Source organism: Balaenoptera musculus, chromosome 7 (genome assembly GCF_009873245.2).
Source record: "Balaenoptera musculus isolate JJ_BM4_2016_0621 chromosome 7, mBalMus1.pri.v3, whole genome shotgun sequence".
Lineage (NCBI taxonomy): Eukaryota > Metazoa > Chordata > Mammalia > Artiodactyla > Balaenopteridae > Balaenoptera > Balaenoptera musculus.
Window position 1 is genome coordinate 113,218,316 of NC_045791.1, and position 19,018 is coordinate 113,237,333.

A 19,018-nucleotide genomic window follows, 5' to 3' on the forward strand; every position below is an offset into this window, starting at 1 on the left:
CGCTGGGGACTGGAGCCGGCGGCTGCCCGGGGGGGCGGACAAGCTGCAGACACAAGTTCCCGCAGACACAAGGCGGGCTGGCCTTGCTGGGCAGGAACAGGCAGCCAGCGTGGCTGGGGAGGGCCGGCTGGGAGAGCCTTGTGAGCCCCTGGAAGGGCTCCGGCCTTGACTCTGAGCAGAGCCTGGAGGTCTGAGCAGAAGGGTCGAGGCCTCTGGCTGCAGGAAGCAGCTGGTGGTAGAGGAGGGTGGCCCCCGCGGCCGCGAGGGAGGCGGCACGAAGGGTAGGAAGCCACGACCGGGCGGCAATCCTGCCCTCGGAGCACCCGAGAGAGACGGAAACACGCCCACCCGAGACCTGAACACGAGGCTCATCTGGGACACCCCAAATGTCCTCCAACGTCGAGGGAATCAACAGAACACGCAGACACAGAGTGCAACTTGGACACAAAAAGGAGGGAAGCTCTGGGCTTCCCTGGTGGCACAGTGGTTAAGAATCTGCCTGCTAATGCAGGGGACACGGGTTCGAGCCCTGGTCCGGGAGGATCCCACATGCCGCAGAGCAACTAAGCCCGTGTGCCACAACTACTGAGTCTGCGCTCTAGAGCCCACAAGCCACAACTACTGAGCCCACGAGCCACAACTACTGAGCCCGCGTGCCACAACTACTGAGCCCGCGTGCCACAACTACTGAAGCCCGTGCACCTAGAGCCCGTGCTCCGCAAGGAGAGAAGCCACCGCAATGAGAAGCCTGTGCGCTGTAACCAAGAGCAGCCCCCGCTCGCCACAACTAGAGAAAGCCCGCGCGCAGCAAAGAAGACCCAACGCAAACAAAAATAAATAAATCTAATAAATTTTTTTTTAAAAAAGGAGGGAAGCTCTAGATGAGGACGACCTTGAAAACGTGGACGACCTTGAAAATGCACGCTGAGCGAGAGAAGGCGGACGCTGAAGGCTACTCGGTGCACGATCCGATTTGTAGGAAATGCCAGAAGGGCAGGTCCACAGAGAAAGCAGAGCAGCATTCAGCACAGCAACACGGGTGGCAGGCTCCCCAGGGACGCGGGGAGGGAACGCGGATCCGAGGATCCTGAGGCCACCAGAGCCCTGCCTGCCGTCCAGGTACAGGCCGGGCCATCCAACACTGAGCCTGTGAAAGGTGGCTGGTCCGCTGAGACACGCTCTAAGTGTAAGACACACACTGAATTTCAAAAACTCAGTCCAAAAAAAGGAACTTCACGTAAATCAGCAATTTTCAAGTATTGGTGGTTACACGTTGAAATAATAATGTTTTATATAATATTGAGTTAAATAATTTACTAAAGTTAACTTCACTTGTTTCTCTTTACCTTTTTAATACGTTTAGTAGAAAATTTAAAATTAGGTAGGAACTCACGCCACATTCCTGTTGACAGCACTGGAAAGGCCAGTTTTCGACACTCAGGGAATGCTGTCCTGTGAGTTCTCCCTGAGGGTGTTCCTAGAAGACAGACTTCCCCAAAAGGCGATGGGAGATGGTGGCAGAGGAGTTGCAGTAAGTCCTGAACACGTTCCACGGGACAGCAGAGGTGAGCACAGGGCATGGGTGGGGGGTGCCCCAGCCGCACACAGAGACCGCGGGAGGAGTGGGAGCCCGGGGGGCAGGGCAGGCCGGCCGGTCCCTCATGGAGAGTCCGTGGCCCCGAGGCTGCCCAACCAAGAACAGACCATGCGGGAAAGATTTACTTTAAAAACAAAACACAGCAGGCACACTATAAAGCACTAAGAACTAACACCAAACACACCTGAAGTCACATGTTGAAAGAAAAAGCTCTTCAGAATGAATCACAAAGCAAGATCCTCAACACTTGCTGTAAACAAGAGATACAAAGGCAAGCAGCAGGAAATCAGGCGTCATGACCCTAAAATCAGGTAAAATGAAGTTCAAGCCAAGACGCATTCAAGCAGACAAGGAACAGCTTCTCAGAATGCGAAGGGCACAGGTCACCATGGAGATTATGTGTGAATACTCATGCACCAAATGCCGGCAGCAATGTTTATAAAGCAGAAATTACTGAAGACGCTCAGATGTTGATAGAAAGAAACTAAAGGAAATCTCCATTCATGTCTCTCTATGTCCAAGTGAATAATATTCAAATAATGAAATAGAAAGCCTATACAATATAATTAATGAGGTGGTTCTGACATACACTGAACTTTGTAGCTTAAAACTAAAGAATACTCCTTCAAGTTCCTCTGAAAGACTCATGAAGACTTACCTTATAAGGGGTCAGAGAAAACCTGTAAGTTTCAAAAACTGAAAAGAGTTCCCACCATACTGTCCGATCACAATGAGAGACTAGAAATTAAAACAGTACAGATATTCCTTAAAAACATGTCACGAAAGAGACGCCAGACACAAAAACGTACACATTCCACGACTCCACTTGTAAGAACGTCTAGATCAGGCCCGCGGATCTACGGGAGGGGAGTCAGGAGGCACAAAAGAGCCCAGGGGAGCTGGCTGAGGGGTCTGCACCCGTCAAACCTCATCCAGGGGACACCTAAGCTGTCTCACTCATGTAAATGCTACCTCAGTAGAAACGTTAGGAGGTGAAACTTCCGTGAAACAAACAGGCATCAAAAGAAAGCAGAGACGCCCGCCTTTCCCTGGCCTGCTGGCTGTGCGACAGCAGCATGGGGCGGCCGCGCCTCCTGGGTCTCGGGTCCCCGCAGGGGGACTGCTGCCCCGCAAGGACGGGCTCTCTGTTGCAGGTATTCTGGTATTTTAAGAGAAACCAGAAATATTGACTTTGGGGGTATATATCCCGGTTTCTAAACATGTGTTCAAATTAAAACAAGAACAGGCTGTGGTGAGTCCCACCCCCTCGTCCCCAGCGGTCCCGGTCCATGAGCTGTCACAGCCTTGGCCTCACGACACAGGGCTTGTGGAGGGCCCGGCGCTCCCCTGGCCCCAGGGTCAGGGCCAGTGAGTGCCCCCCTCGCGGCCTCTCGTCCCTTCTCTCTTCCAGCCTGAGTGAGAGGCTGGTGACACCAGCGACCCCCCTGCAACCTGAACCAATGGCTTCCAGAGTGTCAAGGGACATTGCAGCTGCCCTCAGCTGGGTTTCTAAGTGAGGAAGGAGCTTTCTGCACTGTCTGAGATGCACAGGGAGCTGCTCTGGACACAGGGACGCTGCCCGCGTACGGACAGGCCCGCTGCCCTGATGTCAACACGAAACCAGCAGCCTGAACAGTGCAGGAGGAACAGCCCCAGGACCTGCCGGGAGAGGCCTGTAAGGACGCGGTTGTGGCGGTCCACGAGGAGGAGAGCACAGCCGGTCCAGTGGGAGAACGGGGCTGCAGAGACTGTGAAGTCTACTGCAGGGGTGCTCCGCCGTCCCCAGCCCCCAGGGGCCCAGGGACTCGCCGCAACACCGGCACCTGGAAGGTGGGGGGAGGCGGAGCAAAGACGGATTAAAGATGGACCTGGGGGGTCTCCACTGCACCCTCGTTTGCTAGGAGGCAAGAGAGGATGTTTTTATAAGAAACTCCAGCAAGACGCAGGAACTGCCTCAGGGACGCGGAGACGAGACAGGAGGAGCACAGGTGGGAAAGGGTTCCACGGAAGGTCCTCTGAAGGGACAAGAGCCCAGCTGCTCTCGAATGGGTGGGACGGGGCATGGGGGCGGCTGGCCGACATACGCAGAGCCCAGCTCGTCCCGGGAGAGTTGGGCTGGAGGGCCTGAGGCGGGCCCGGACCACGCGGTGTACACCTGCAGGGTCGTGGGACGAGATGGCAGCGCTGGCCGGCGGCCCACCACCACTGGTCCCGCCTGCCCTCCTCGTTCCGGGGTAGCGGCCCCGGGCTGGGTCTGAGCGAAGGCTACCACCCACCAGGCTCAGGCAGGGGAGGAGCTGGGTGTGCAAACCGCAGCCAGGTGAGGCGAAAGGCGGGGCTGACCAGTCCCGGGGATGGAGACCAGGGAGGTGGCCAAGGGGACTGAGGGTGGAAGTCAGACACCTGGAGGAGAGTCGCCAAAACCAGAACATGGGAAGCGAGGCTTAAGATGTGACGTAGGTTAGGGAGTGAATGAGGACAGAAGGTGGGGGGGGGGGGTGGGGGGAGAAGTCCAGGTGCGGCTGGCGTCCTGGGGGGTTGGCACTGTCAGGGTGGCGGTGTGGGCCACACGAGCCAAGGTGGACACTGCCACCAGCACGGGTCAGAACCACCAAAGAGGCGGACTCAGCCAGGCACAGGCCCCTGGACAGAGGGTGGCAGGGTGTTTCGGGAAGAGCAGGCAGGGTGGGGTGACTGCTGAGGGCCTTGCTCCCCGCCTCCAGGAGACTCAGCCCCACACGCGCTCATCCGCGGACTCGGCAGGGCCGGATGGTGCACACGAGGCCATGTGGAGCCTTCCCGAGCCGAGGTTCCTTGAGTCCTCGGGAAACAGAACCCTCGCTCAGGTGTCGGCTGTCGCTGAGCACGGAGCTCACCTGTGATGGACACTGTCATCACACTGAGAAAGTGGAAGGGGCAGCAGTGTGTTTATAAGACTGCATAGTAAAAAAGACTAGAAAATTCTAAGATGACTCTTCTTTTAAAAGCCAGAAGAAATACTGTGAGTAGAAATGGAGCGCTTGCTTGGAAAGGAAGGGGCACGCTGTTAAATAAACGTCAGGAGACTCCTGGTGCGGCCCGAGCGCACGGTTACAACCCAGAAGGTCCGACACCTGGCTCTGCTCCGAGAAACGCTTCAAATCCAGTCCTCCTGGGCTGCTGTCACTTGCTCTTAATCGTAATGAACTTCACCGTGGACAACAGTCAACAGGTGGGCGTGGGCAAGTCCCCGAAGGTTGGCTGCCCCGCCCCCGCCCCCACGCCGAGCTGCCACCGCTGGGGAGCCACTGCCAGCTCCTTGTGTGCACTGAAGTGTTGCAGGGCAGAAAGACCAACAGGATACTTCTAAAATCCAAAGGTCAAGTGACATGAGCCTATACATATGCCAGAATCCATCCAACTATATCCTTAAGATCTGTGTATTTAACTCTAAGTTATACTTCATTAGAGAAACAAAAATAAAATGAATTTAAAAGTCAAACACATGAGAAGTATAATAAATAGGAAATCTAGCCTACTTGCCACTTTCAACCTCTTCAAGTAAACCAGACAGGCTTTTCTATGCATTTTTTTCCCCCGATTTGATTTTTCTTTTATTAAGATCTCAACCAAAATGCAAAAACAAAAATTTAAATTTTCTCCAAGAAATTTAAATTTTCATTTTTTTTGGCTCAAGACAGTGAAAGCAGGCTTACCCATCCCTAAGTTTTCTACCCTCCAGACACCGTCAAGGTTCTTCAAGGTTGTTTTCTGCCAATACACGGGAAATGTTTGCACCTGGCTGTTAGCAGCTCGACAGGAAGTGACTGCCAAACCTGAAGGATGCATTCTGGGAACTGTAGTTCCATGATAAAAGGGGATTCCTCAGGAGAAAGTGGAAGACAAGGACAGACCAGAGACGACCGAATCTTAGAGCTGAGAGGGGCTTTGGAGGTCAAGGTGAATTTATGAAAGTCAGACAGGCCAGAGGGGCGAACCGTGTGGAACAGAGCCAGGAGTGGGGCCTGCACCCTCCGCTGCTCCCACTGATGACCAGAGGGGACTGCCCTGTTCAACAGGGAAAGCACGTGGGCCAAGCACGCAGCAAAGGCTCTTTCTGGAACACACACTCTGGAAACTCCTGCCGTGTCCCCTTCTGTGTCTCCTGGCAAATGTGTCAGCAGACAGGCCCAGGACCCCCAGGGGCAGGAAATGAGCACACCCGTCCATTGGGACCCAGGGACCGATGCCTTCCTGGTGCCACCCACGCCCACATCGCTTTGCGTTGATGCCAGCATTCCCGCCAGGGCACAGAGAAAATGACGCCAGCTGCACACACATAGGGTGCAGAGCCCAGGTGGCCCAGCCAGCGCTGGCTGTCCCAGGCAGAGAGGGCATACACGCAGCACACATGGTCCGGCTGGTTCCCACTGGACGGGCACCCCAGGGGAAACTGTTCTTTTAAAACGATGGCAAGGCCTTCACTTCATCACCCAGGACATGGAAAGGCACCCATGCACACAGGGGGAAAAAGGAAATGACAGAAAATAGAGCATATTTTCTGTAAAATACAAAAGACATAAAAAGAGGCCAAATTATTATTATTTGCGGATAAATGTTATGGTTGGTTATCTAGTTAATCCGAAAGTCTCAACTGAGAAACTATTAGAATTAATAAGTGAATTTGTTAAGGTGGCAGTTACTAAAATGGGCAGCTTTCCCGCAAATTAAACTCAACAGGGGAGGGGCCGCCATCTTCCACTCTGACACGTAGAGCTTAGAAGTCATAACTCCTGTCTTTACAAGAAAAACACTGAAAGAACTGAAAATCAATGACTGTCCTTGGACCCATCAGAGAAGTGCGGCCACAGATGTCTCCCCCAAACCTGCAGAAACGTGCTCACCTGGAGCAGAAGCTGGCGGGAACCCTAGACCAGATGCCGGGCTGAGTGCGCGAGACTGAAAGAGTAAGCATCTGTGGGGCCACAGTCCTGCAGGCCCCGCACTTCCACGGCGTTCATTTCCAGAAACCCACCAAGTTCTCATCACAAAAAGCCAAGAAAAAAATCACCTGGGTCCTTGGCAGGGGTAGGGGGAGGGAACCATGTTGAAATAAGCCCAGAGCATTCTCCAAAACAAAGGCCTGTTCTGCAGTGAAAAGACTTCACCAGAGCTTGATCTCACCTGGGGGAAGGGCTCTTCCCCACTCGGCCCGCTGGCCTTCGGGTCTTACCCCAGGGAGGGGAAAGAAGGGGAAGAAACACTTGTGAAGGTCACAGCCCAGGAATACAGGCCACTAAAAGGCTGAAATTTAATCGTAAGATTATAAAATGCTTCCCTTCCCCCTCACCGCTACTCAGGGCTCCAGCATAACAACAGGATTACAGGGGAAAATGCCCCAAGGTACGGACTCTATGAAAACAGTCTTCAGAGAAACCCAAAGACAAGAGGGGAGACAAAAAATAAGGACATGGAGGAATCTGAAGACTTGGTACGTACAGCTGCAGCTGCAGGAGAGATGAGACGCTGCCCAATCGCGAGTCAGGTTATGGTGACACTTCAAGCCGAGAGCCCATCTATGTCAGTTTCCACTGTGATACATGACACCATATCCACCTCTCCAAAAAATTACATGGTATGCTAAAAAGCAAGGAAAAAAAAAAAAAAACATGGTCTGAAGAGACAGAGCCTGACTCAGATATGGAAGAAATTCTGGAATTATCAGATTAATATGCTAAGGATGCTAACTGAAAAAGTGGACACCATGCAAGAAGAGATGAGTAACATCAGAGGAGAGAGGAAATGTGGACAAATAATCAAAAACACTGATGGACAAGGCTGAGGAAAGAGAGAATCTGAAGATATGTCCATGGAAACTTCCCCAACTGAAATGCAAAAAGAAAAAAGAACGAGAACAGAATATCAGGGAAATGTGCAACAATAAAAAAGTGATACGTATGCATGATAGGAATAGAGAAGAAGAAAGGAGATAAAGAAATATGTGAAGTAAAAAGAGCTGAGAATTTTTCAAAATTAATGACAGACACCAAACCACAGATCCAGGAAGCTCAGACAATACCAAGCACAATAAATACCAAAAAATCTACATCTAGGCATATCATATTCAGACTGCAGAGAACAAAAGACAGAGAATCTTGAAAGAGGCCAGAGGGGAAAAAAAACCTCATCTACAGAGTTAAAACGATAAGAATTACAGTGGACTTCTCGTTAGAAGACATGCAAGCAGGAAAAGTGTAGAGTCCTACATCCAGTGAAACTATCCTTCAAAAGTAAAGAGGAAATAAAGACTTTTTCAAACAAAAACTGAGAGAATTCACTGCCAGCAGACATGCCCTGCATGAAATATTAAAAGTTCTTCAGGGAGAAGGAAAATGATATCGGTCAGAAAACTCGCATCTATATAAAGAAGAGAGCATAGGAGAAGGAATAAGTGAAGGTAAAAATAAAATGCTTCCTTTTCTTATTCTTAATTGACACAATAGACAAAGGTTTGTTCAAATTTTTAGTAGTAACAGGGTGATTATAGCATAAGTGAAATGAATGACAGCAATTTCATAAGGGACACTCTGTTAAAGGCACCTACACTACCTGTGAAGCAGTGTAGTGTTATTTGAAAGTGGACACAGATTAGTTGTAAATGTATATTGCAAACTTTCGGACAACCACTAAAAAACTTTTTTAAAAGAAGTATAATTGATATGCTAAGAAAGGAGAGAAAATGAAATCAAATAAAATGCTCAATTAAAAACAGAGAAGGCTGAAAAGGAGAGGAAGAAAACAAAAGAAGCAAATGGAAAGCAGTCACAAACATAGACATCAATCCAGCTGAAGCAATGACCAGTTTATATTTGAGTGGCCTAAGACCACCCATCAAAAGATGGAGACCATTAGAGCAGATTGAAAAAAAAAAAGACCCACTATATGTTGTCTATAAGAGACCCACCTTAAATATAAAGACAGATTAAAAGTAAAGGGATGTAGAAAGATATATCATGCTGACAAGAATCAAAAGACAGCTGGAATAGCCGGAAAGCAGACATTAGGACTAGAAAAATTACCAGGGGTAAAGAGCAGCAATAGTATATAATAACCAAGAGGCCAAGTCTCCAAGAAGATTAATAATCCTCAATGCTTATGTACCTAACAACAGAGCATCAAAATACATGAGACAAAGCCCGACAGAACTGCAAGGAGAAATACACAAACCCACTATCACAGCTGGAGACTTCAACACACTACAAGGAAAGGACAGATCCAGCAGGCAGAAAATCAGCAAGGACACAGATGAACGCATCCATCAGCTGAATATAACTGATCTCTATGGACCACTATGGTGGCTAATTTTAGGTGTCAACTTGACTGGGCTAAGAGAATGCCCAACTAGCTGGTAAAACATTTCAGGGTGTGTCTGTGAAGGTGTTTCCAGAAGAGATTAGCATCTGAATTGGTGCACTCAGTAAAGCTGATGGCCCTCCCAATGTGGGTGGGCCTTGAGGGCCTCAACAGAATAAAAAGGCTGAAGAGGGGCAAACTTGCTCTCTCTGTTTTAGCTGGGGCACCATCTCCTGTCCTGGGGCCTTCAGATGGACCAGGACTTCCCTACCCCCTCCCAGGCCTTTGAACAGGGACTGAATTACTCCACAGGGTTTCCTAGTTCTCGAGCTTGCCATACATAATGGTGGGAGCCAATTCCTGTAATAAATTTCTGTGTACACACACACACACACACACACACACACACACACACACACACACACTACTGGTTCTATTTCTCTAAAGATCCCTGACTAACCACTAGTTCAATCAACAACAGCAGAACACACACTCTGCTCAAGCTCAAGCTCACAAGAAACATTCACCATGACAGGCCACATTCTGGGCCACAGAACACATCTTAACACATTTAACAGAACAGAAATCATAGAAAATACGTTCTCAGATCACTGGAATTAAATCAGTAACAGCAAGATACCTGAAAGATTCCAAAATACTTGGAGATTAAACAAGACACTTCTAAGAACAAAGTGGGTCAAGAAGGAAGCCTCAAGAGAAATAAAAAACACTTAAACTAAATGGAAATGAAAATACAACTTATCAAAATTTGTGGGACGCAGAAAAAACAATACTTAGAGGGAAATGTATATTAGAAAAGTAGTATCTGAAATTAATAATCTAAGTTTTCACATTAGGAAAGTAGAGAAAGAAAAGCAATTAAGTTGAAAGCAAGCAGAAGAAAAGGAAAAAAAATTAGAGCAGAAACTAATGAAATTGAAAACAGGGAAAAAAAGAAAATCAACAAAATCCAAGATTGGTTTTTCAAAAAGATCAATAAAATTGATAAAACTCTAGCCTGGTTAACTAAGGAAAAAAAGAGAGAAGACACAAATTACCAATATTATAAATAAAAGAGGAACATTACTACTATCCCATGGACATTAAAAGGTTAAAAAGGCATACTATGAACAACTTTATGCCTACAAATTTGATAATTTAGGTGAAATGGATCAATTCCTTGAGAGACACATACTAGCAAAATTTATACCAGGAGAAATAGATAATCTGAATAGGCCTATCTCTATTAGAGAAATTGAATCAATAATTAATAACCTTCTAAAACAGAAAGTACCAGGCCTAGATGGGTTTCTAGAATATTGGTGAATTCTACCAAACACTTAAAGAAAACATTTTACCTCTTCTTTACAATCTCTTCTGGAAGGCAGAAGCAGAGGGACTACCCCCTAAGTCATTCAATTGAGGCCAGCATCACCCTAATTCCAAAACCAGACCGAGACATTACAAGAAAGGAAAACTACAAATATCTCTCATCAACATAGATGCAAAACTCCTTAACACGAGCAAATGGCATCTAACAACGTAAAAAAAAAAAAAAATTATACACCATGACCATGTGGGTTTATTCCAGTATACAAGGCTGGTTCAGCACTCTAAAATCAGTTAATACACTCCGTCACATTCAACAGGCTAAAGAAGAAAACTCAAATGATCATATCAATGGATGCAGAAAAAGTGACAAAATCACTTTTCATGAAAAAACTCTCAATAAACTAGGAATAAAGGGGGAACTTCCTCAACTTGATAAAGAACGTCTATTTAAAAAACCCTACAGATGGGAATTCCCTGGCAGTCCAGTGGTTAGGACTCCGTGCTTTCACTGCTGAGGGGAGGGTGCAGGTTCAATCCCTGGTCAGGGACCTAAGATCATGCAAGCCGCATGGTGTGGCCAAAAAACCCCCCCAAAACCAAAAAAATGCTACAGTTAATGCCATAGTCATGGTGAGAAACTCAAAGCTTCCCTACGAAGATCAGCAACAAGGCAAGGATGTCCCCTCCCCACTCAAACAATGAACTGGAAGGTCCAGCTGATGCTGTGAGAGAAGAAAAGGAAATAAAAGGTGCACAGAGTGAGACCGAAAGATAAAACTGCCTTTGTTCTCAGATGACATGACTGTCTGTAGAAAATCCTAAAGGATCCACAAAAAAACTACTAGAGTTAATCAGCAATTATAGCAAGGTTGCAGGATATAATGCTAATGTACTAAAGTCAATTGTTTTCCTATATACTAGCAATAAACAACTGGAATTTGAAATTAAAAAAAAAATAACATTTATACTTCTGCCAAAAAAAGAAGGAAATATTTAAGTACAAATCTAACAGAATATGTAAAGATTTATAAGGAAAACTACAAAACTGATGAAAGAAATAAAAGAAGATCTAAATAAATGGATGGATATTCTATGTTCCTAGATTGGAAGATTCAATATTGTTAAGATGGTCAATTCTGCCCAACTTGATCTATTGATTCAACACAATCCCAATCAAAATCTCATCAATCATTTTGTGGATACTGACAAACTGATTCTAAAGTTCATATGGAGAGGCAGAAGACCCTGAATAGCCAGCACAGTATTGATGGAAAAGAATAAAGTTGGAGAACTCACAGTACCCTATTTCAAGACCTATTATAGAGCTACAATCATCAATAAAACGTGGTATTGGCGAAAGAACAGATACATCAATCAGTGGAACAAAACAGAGTTCAGAACTAGACCACCACAAACAAAGGCAACTGATTTTTTACAGAGGAGCAAAGGCAATACAACGGAGAAAGAACAGTCTATTCAACAAATGGTGCTGGAACTGGATGACTGGACTGAAAAAAGCATCTAGACACAGACCTCACACCTTTTACAAAAATTAACTCAGGATGGATCACAGGCCTCGATGTAAAACGTTAAAGTGCAAAACTCCTTAAAGAGACATAGGAAAAAATCTGCGTGACCTTACTTGGCAATGAGTTTTTAGATACAACACCAAAAGCACAATCCATGTAAGAAAAAAGCTGATAAGGACTTTATTAAACTTAAAAATTTCTGTTTTGCAAGATGCTGTTAAGAGAATAAAATAAAAAGAGAATAAAAAGACAAGCTACAGACTGGGAGGCTATATTAGCCAACCCCTACCAACCGCTCCGACGCCCCCCACCCTGCCTAAAAGCTGCACTCGTCACCTTCCCTGCCTCCTTCTTCGGACCCTAGTTTTAGAAAAATTTATGTTCCTAACCCATGTTTGGTTTTTTCCTACCATTTCTATCCCATATATTTTCATATATTTAACTTTATTACATAAAGAAGTAAAACAAAAAAGGACTTGTACCTAAAATACACAAAGAACTCTTAAAACAATAATAAAACAACCTAATTTAAAAATAGGAGAACCATCTTTGAAAAGATGAACAAATTCAACAAACCTCTAGCTAGATGCACGAAGAAAAAAAGAGAGAAGACTCAAATTACTAAAAATAGAAATGAAAGTAGGGACATTACTACTAATTCTACAGAACTAAAAAGGACTATGAAAGGACTATGGACAATTGCATGCCAACAAACCGGATAACCTAGATGAAATGGACAAATTCCTAGAAACACAAAACCTACTAAGACTAAATCACAAACAAATAGAAAAGCTGAATACACCTACAACTAGTAAGGAGATTGAATCAGTAATCAAAAACCTCCTGACAAAGATGAGCCCTGGACCTGATGGCTTCACTGGTGAATTCTACTGAACATTTTAAGAAGAACTAACAACAATCCTTCTCAAACGTTTCCAAAAAAATTGAAGAGGAGGAAACATTTCTAACTCATTGTATTGAGGCCTGAATAACCTTGATACCAATGCCAGACAAAGATACTCCAAGGAAAGAAAACTACAGGCCAATATTCCTTCTGCATACTGATGCAAAAATCCTCAACAAAATACTAGCAAACTGAAATTAGCATCATATTAAAGAATTACATACTGTGACAACGTGGGATTTATTCCTGGAATGCAAGCATAGTTCAACATACAAATATCGATCAGTGTAATATGCCACACCAACAAAATGAAGGGAAAAGAACACATGATCATCTCGATGCAGAAAAAGCATTTGACAAAATTCAACACTCTTCCATGACAAAAACACTCAACAAAATAGGGATAGAAGAAAACTACCTCAACACTATAAAAGCCATATATGAAAAGCCCATAGCAAACATAATAATCAATGATGAAAGACTGAAGCTTTTCCTCGAAGATCAGGAACAAGGCAAGGCTGCCCACCTCACCTCTTCTATTCAACATAGTACTCGAAGTTCTAGCCAGAGCAATTAGGCAAGAAAAAGAAATAAAAGGAATCCAAATTGGAAAGTAAGAAGTAAAATTATCTGAGATAACACGACCTCATATGTAGAAAATCCTAAACACTGCACAAAAAAGCTATTAGATTATAGGTCATATAACTCAATATCAAAAAACAAACAACCCAATCCAAAAATAGGCAGAATACCTAAAAAGACATTTCTCCAAAGAAGACATACAAATGGCCAACAGGCACATGAAAAGGTGCTCAACACTGCTAATTATTAGAGAAATGCAAATTAAAACCACGATGAAGTATCACCTCACACCGGTCAGAATGGTCATCAACAAAAAGTCTGCAAATAATAAATGCTGGAGACTGTGGGGAGAAAAGGGAACCCTCCTACACTGTCGGTGGGAATGTATATTGGTGTAGCCACAATGGAAAACAATATGGAGGTTCCTTAAAACACTAAAAATAGAGCAACCATAGGATCCAGCAATCCCACTCCCTGGCATGTATCTGGAAAGGATGAAAACTCTAATTCAAAAGGATACATGCACCCCAATGTTCATAGCAGCCCTATTTACAACAGCCAAGACATGGAAACAACCCAAGTACCCATCAGCAGACAAATGGTTTAAAAAGAAATGTGGTATATATGTACACAATGGAATATTACTTGTCCATAAAAAAGAATGAAATACTGCCATTTGCAGCAACATGGATGGACCTAGAAAATAACATAATAAGTCAGACAGAGAAAGACAAACATTACGTGATATTACTTATGTGTGGAATCTAAAAAATAATAGAAATGAATCTATATATAAAATAGAAACAGACTCACAGACATAGAAAGCTAACTTCTGGTTATCAAAGGGGAAAGGGAGGGGAGGAGGGATAAATTAGGACTACGGGATTAACAGATATATGCTACTACATATAAAATAAATAAGCAACAAGGATTTACTGTATAGCACAGGGAACTATATTCAATATCCTGTAACAACCTATAATGGAAAATAATCTGAAAAAAAAAAGACTGAATCACTTTGCTGTATACCTGAAACTAACACAATATTGTAAATCAGCTATACTTCAATTAAAAACAAAACAAAACAAAACATCAATAAACCCATGGTGATTCACGGTGAGCCAGCTAAGGTAATTTGGTAATCCTTCAGGAAAAAAAAAAAAAAAGCTGTTGGATCTAATAAATGAATTCATCAAATTAGCAAGATACAAAGTCAACACACAAACATCAGTTGCATTTCTATACACAAACCATGAACATGAACAATCTGAAAAGGAGATTACAGAAACAATCCCATTTATAATAGCATCAAAAAGAATAAAATACTTTGAAATTAACTTAACCACGGAGGTGAAAGACCTGTACAATGAAAACTACAAAACACTTCAGAAGGCAATTAAAGAAAACATAAATTAATGGACACACATCCCATACTCATGCACTGGAAGGCTTAATATTGTTAAACGTCAATATTAACCAAAGCAATCTACAGATTCAGTGCTCTCTCTCTCAAAATCCCAATGTTTTTTGCAGAAATAAAAAAACCCATCCTAAAATTCATATGGAATCTCAAAGGACTGAGAATAGCCAAAACAATCCTGAAAAAAAACAAAACTGGAGAACTCACATTTCCTGATTTCAAAACTTACTACAGTAATTCAAAACAGTGTGATATTGGCATGAAGACGTATATAAACCAGCGGAACAGAAGAGAGAAGCCAGAAATAAACCCCCACATATATGGTCAAATGATTTTTGACAAGAGTGCTAAGACCATTCGGTGGAGAAAGGACAGTGTTTTCAACAAACGGTCCTGGGAAAGCTGGACATCCACGTGCCAAAGAACGAAGGTGGGCTCTAACTGGTCCGGTATACGGTTATCTAACACCATATGTAAAAACTAACTCAAAATGGATGAAGGACCTAAACGTAAGACCTGAAGTAATAAAACTCTCAGAGGAAAACATAGGATGAAAGCTTCACGACACTGGACTTGACAATGATTTCTTGGATATGACAACAAAGGTACAGGTAACAAAAGAAAAAATAGACAAACTGGAGTTTAAGAAAACTGCTATAATTTGTATATCAAAAGGCAATATTCACACGATAAAAAGGCAACCTACAGAATAGGAGAAAATATTTGCAAATCATATTTCTGATAAGAGATCAATACCTAGACTATATAGAGAACTCCTAAAACTAAACAACAACAAAAAAACCCAAATAACCTGATTGAAAAATGGGCAAAGGACTTGAACAGACATTTCTCCAAAGAAGATATACGAATGGCCAATATACACATGAAAAGATGTTCAATGTGACTAATCATTAGAGAGATGCAAATGAAAACCACAGTGAGATATCACCCCACACCCATGAGGATGGCTATTATCAAAAACACAGAAAACAAGTGCTGGTAAGGATGCAGAGAAACGGGAACTCTTGTGCGCTGTCGGCAGGCATGTAACGTGGTGTATTCATTATGGAAAATAGTATGGAAGTTCCTTAAAAAATTAAACACAGAACTACCATATGAACCAGCAATCCCACTTCTGGGTATACACCTGAAAGAATTGAAAGTCAGGTCTTGAAAAGTCACCTGTACACCCACATTCATAGCAGCATTATTCGCAAGAGCCAGTGGGTGGAAGCAACCCAAATGTCCATTGATGGATGAGTGGCTAAACAAAATGTGGTCCATCCACACAACGGAAGAAAATTCTGCAGTATGCTACAACATGGATGCACTTTGTGGGCACCAGGCTAATTAAACAGCTAATCACAGACGGACAAATACTGTACCATGTCACTTACATGAGTCAAAATCATGGAGACAGAAAGTAGAATGGTGGCTGGCAATGGCTAGGCGAGGGGAGAGGAAGGGATATTGTTTAGCTGGTATAGAGTTTCAGATTTACATGAGTTATGGGGATGGGTGGTGGTGACGGCTGCTCAACAACGTGAATGTATTTAATGCCACTGAACTGCACACTGACAAACTGTTAAGAAGATAAATTTTTTGTTATTTGTACTTTAACTCAATATAAGAAAAGGAACAACAACAAAAAAGAAATGAACTATCAAGCCATAAAACGACAGAGGAACCCTAAATATATACTAAGTGAAAGAAGCCACCCTGAAAAGGCTGCATGCTCTGGTTCATAGCAACCAGACATCCCAATCACACAACAGCCTAGAAAAGGCAAAACTACAGAAAGAGTCTCAAGGTCAGTGGCTGCCAAGGATTGGGAGGAAAGGCATGAACAGTGGACGGAGACGTTTTTAGGGCAGTGAAAATACTCTATGATATTGTAATGAGGATACATGTGCTTATGTATCTGTCAAAATCCAAGTATAAGGCGTCCTGCGGGCTGACCTGCCCGAGCATCTCCAGGGGCGCACAGACCCTGGCCGGGACTCAGACGCGTGCAGTGGTCGCCTTCCTCCCCAGGCCTTCAGTGGGGAGGCCGGTGCTCCTGTGTTTGTGTTTGTTTGAAAGATTCCTCTTTTTGTCCCTTTCCCAGCCGTGTTTTTCTTGCCCAGCAATGATTCATCTTCAATGGTTTGAAATCACAAAATTTCTACCCACCGAATCTTTTACTTCATTCTACTGAGTTGGTCTTAAATAAAATCCTCTTGAGATTTGTATCTTTGAAAGATATTCTTTCTTGTTAACAATGGTTTGTCAGTGGACGAAAAAAATCCAAGACAGCGAACCTGAATGTAAACTGTGGACTTAGTTAATAACAACGTATGTATATGGGTTCATAACTTGTAATGAACGAACCACACTAACACAAGTGGAAATGCAAGATGTTAGTAGCAGGGGCAACTGTGGGGGAATTTCCTGTACTATCTGCTGAATTTCTCTGTAAATCTCAAACTTTCCTAAAAAAAACCTCTATTAATCAGAAAATAATCAATGGAAGGTAGGGAGTAGGTAGAAATATAGATGAAATAAGAATATCAGAATACTGATAAATGTTGAAGCTAAGGGGTAGGTACAAGGGAGTTATTATACTTTTCTGCTTAATTTGTACATGTTCAAGATTTCCACAATAAAAAGCTTTTAAAACTCCAGATTAGCTCAAGAACTGTCTGTATAATGAATAAAAGAGCGGGAAGAAAACTGAGATATTTTTGGAGCAAGTATTAAATTAAAACTGAGGGCATGGCTGAATCACACTTGATAGTGGACATCCTTGTCATATCAGGGACATTCACAGGTCAGTGAGCAAGGCGGGAATGGCACGGGCAGGGAAGGACGGAGAGGGGATGAACATGGAAAGATGTTCATCCTCACTGGTTCACAGAAAGGCCAGCAACGCGGCCTGGTGCAGCATGATGCCTGGACTCAGCACGGGCTCAGGGACAGAGCGCCCCATCCTGTGGGAATGCCACTCAGCACCAGCTTTCTGGAGGGCAAACTTCCCAGAGCCCGGAACCTGCAGGCCCACTGGCCGGGCTTCTCTGCTTCAGGGACTCTGTCCAAAAAAATGGGACTGGCTGAAGGTCATGGACTGAATAAACAAGTGTACAGTCCCTTCAACACACCCTATAAAACCACCAGAAGGTTCCTTCACCGATGAACGAAGTCATAAGCACACTGGGAACGGTCAAGGGAGCAGACGCCAAGGAGAGCCGCAGGCGGTGACCGTGGCGCTGAGCGGGGCCCTGGGTGGCCTCTCTCCCTCCCGCCCCTCCCACTGCCCCGGCCCAGCTCCTCCTGCAGCCTCTCCCTGCACCCCAGGGAGCCCGGGAGCAGAGGTGCAGCACGCCCCCCGCCCCTCCTCAGGGCCCAGCGCGCTCCCCTCCGTCCTCACGGCTCTCCCTGCCCATCTGGGCCCCAGCAGACACCTGCTCCCTCGTCCCCATCCGACACACAAAACCTCCCTGTGGAGCCGTGCTCCCCTCTGGCTACTGCCCACTGTCCCCACAGCTCAACCTCTTAAAGTGCCTGGTCCCCAGCCACCCTCACCGGCCCCTCCCTTCACCGGCTCTACACCCAGCTCCACTCCCACCACTCCACGGAGACTGTGGTCACCAGTGACCCCATGGGGCCGAGTCAGCCACCCTCTCTCCATTCTGATCAGCGCAGCCCAGCAAAGCACCCCCCTTTCTACACACCTTTTCCCCCGCCTCTGCAGGCACACACATGCCACCTCAAGAGGCTGGGTGCTGGCTCTCTGGCATCAGCACCTATGAAGCATCTCAAACTGGATTCCTCTCAAAATTTCTCTGTCATCTGAGTTCCCCCCAAATCATTAACTATTTCCCCAAAAGAGGGAAAAATTGGTAACAATAAATCATGGCGAATAAAGTAACCAATACCACGTGTACGTGCATCTACTGGGGAGATGAGGATACGGAGCTCAGATCAGAGACGACCTGCACTGGGGGAGGGGCACAGGAGCCGATCAACTCAGGCATTTACAGAAAGACAGGATGAGGCTGACAGACACCCATCAGAATGGAAAGAGAAGCAATGAGAAAGCCTAACAAATTAAAAAATAAAATTAAGAGGCAGGCCCAAGTTTCAATTTATCAATAATCCCAGTTGTAAATGGATTAAATTACTTTACATATATATATATATATATATATATATATATATATAAAGGCTCTCAGATTGAGCTAAAATATAGCTACAAAATAAAGGGATATAAAAAGGTTGAAAATAAGGAGACAAGTAAAACTTTAAATGGGACAAAATAGGCTTTTCTGTTTGGTAACACGCAG

General features: G+C 44.7%; 1 protein-coding gene across 3 annotated transcripts in view; it reads right to left on the minus strand.

Annotated features, from left to right (window-relative positions):
* THAP4 (THAP domain containing 4) overlaps positions 1-19,018 on the minus strand; it is a 41,998-nt gene that overhangs the window by 17,176 nt on the left and 5,804 nt on the right. Inside the window, exon 1 of one of the 3 annotated variants that reach the window (XM_036857386.1) lies at positions 5,293-5,399. The exons of the other annotated variants lie outside the window; for them this stretch is intronic. Coding sequence (XP_036713281.1) covers positions 5,293-5,296 — 4 coding nt within the window. The 5' untranslated portion in view covers positions 5,297-5,399. Of the gene's footprint in view, positions 1-5,292; positions 5,400-19,018 lie in introns of those variants that run through there. 3 annotated transcript variants of the gene reach the window in all.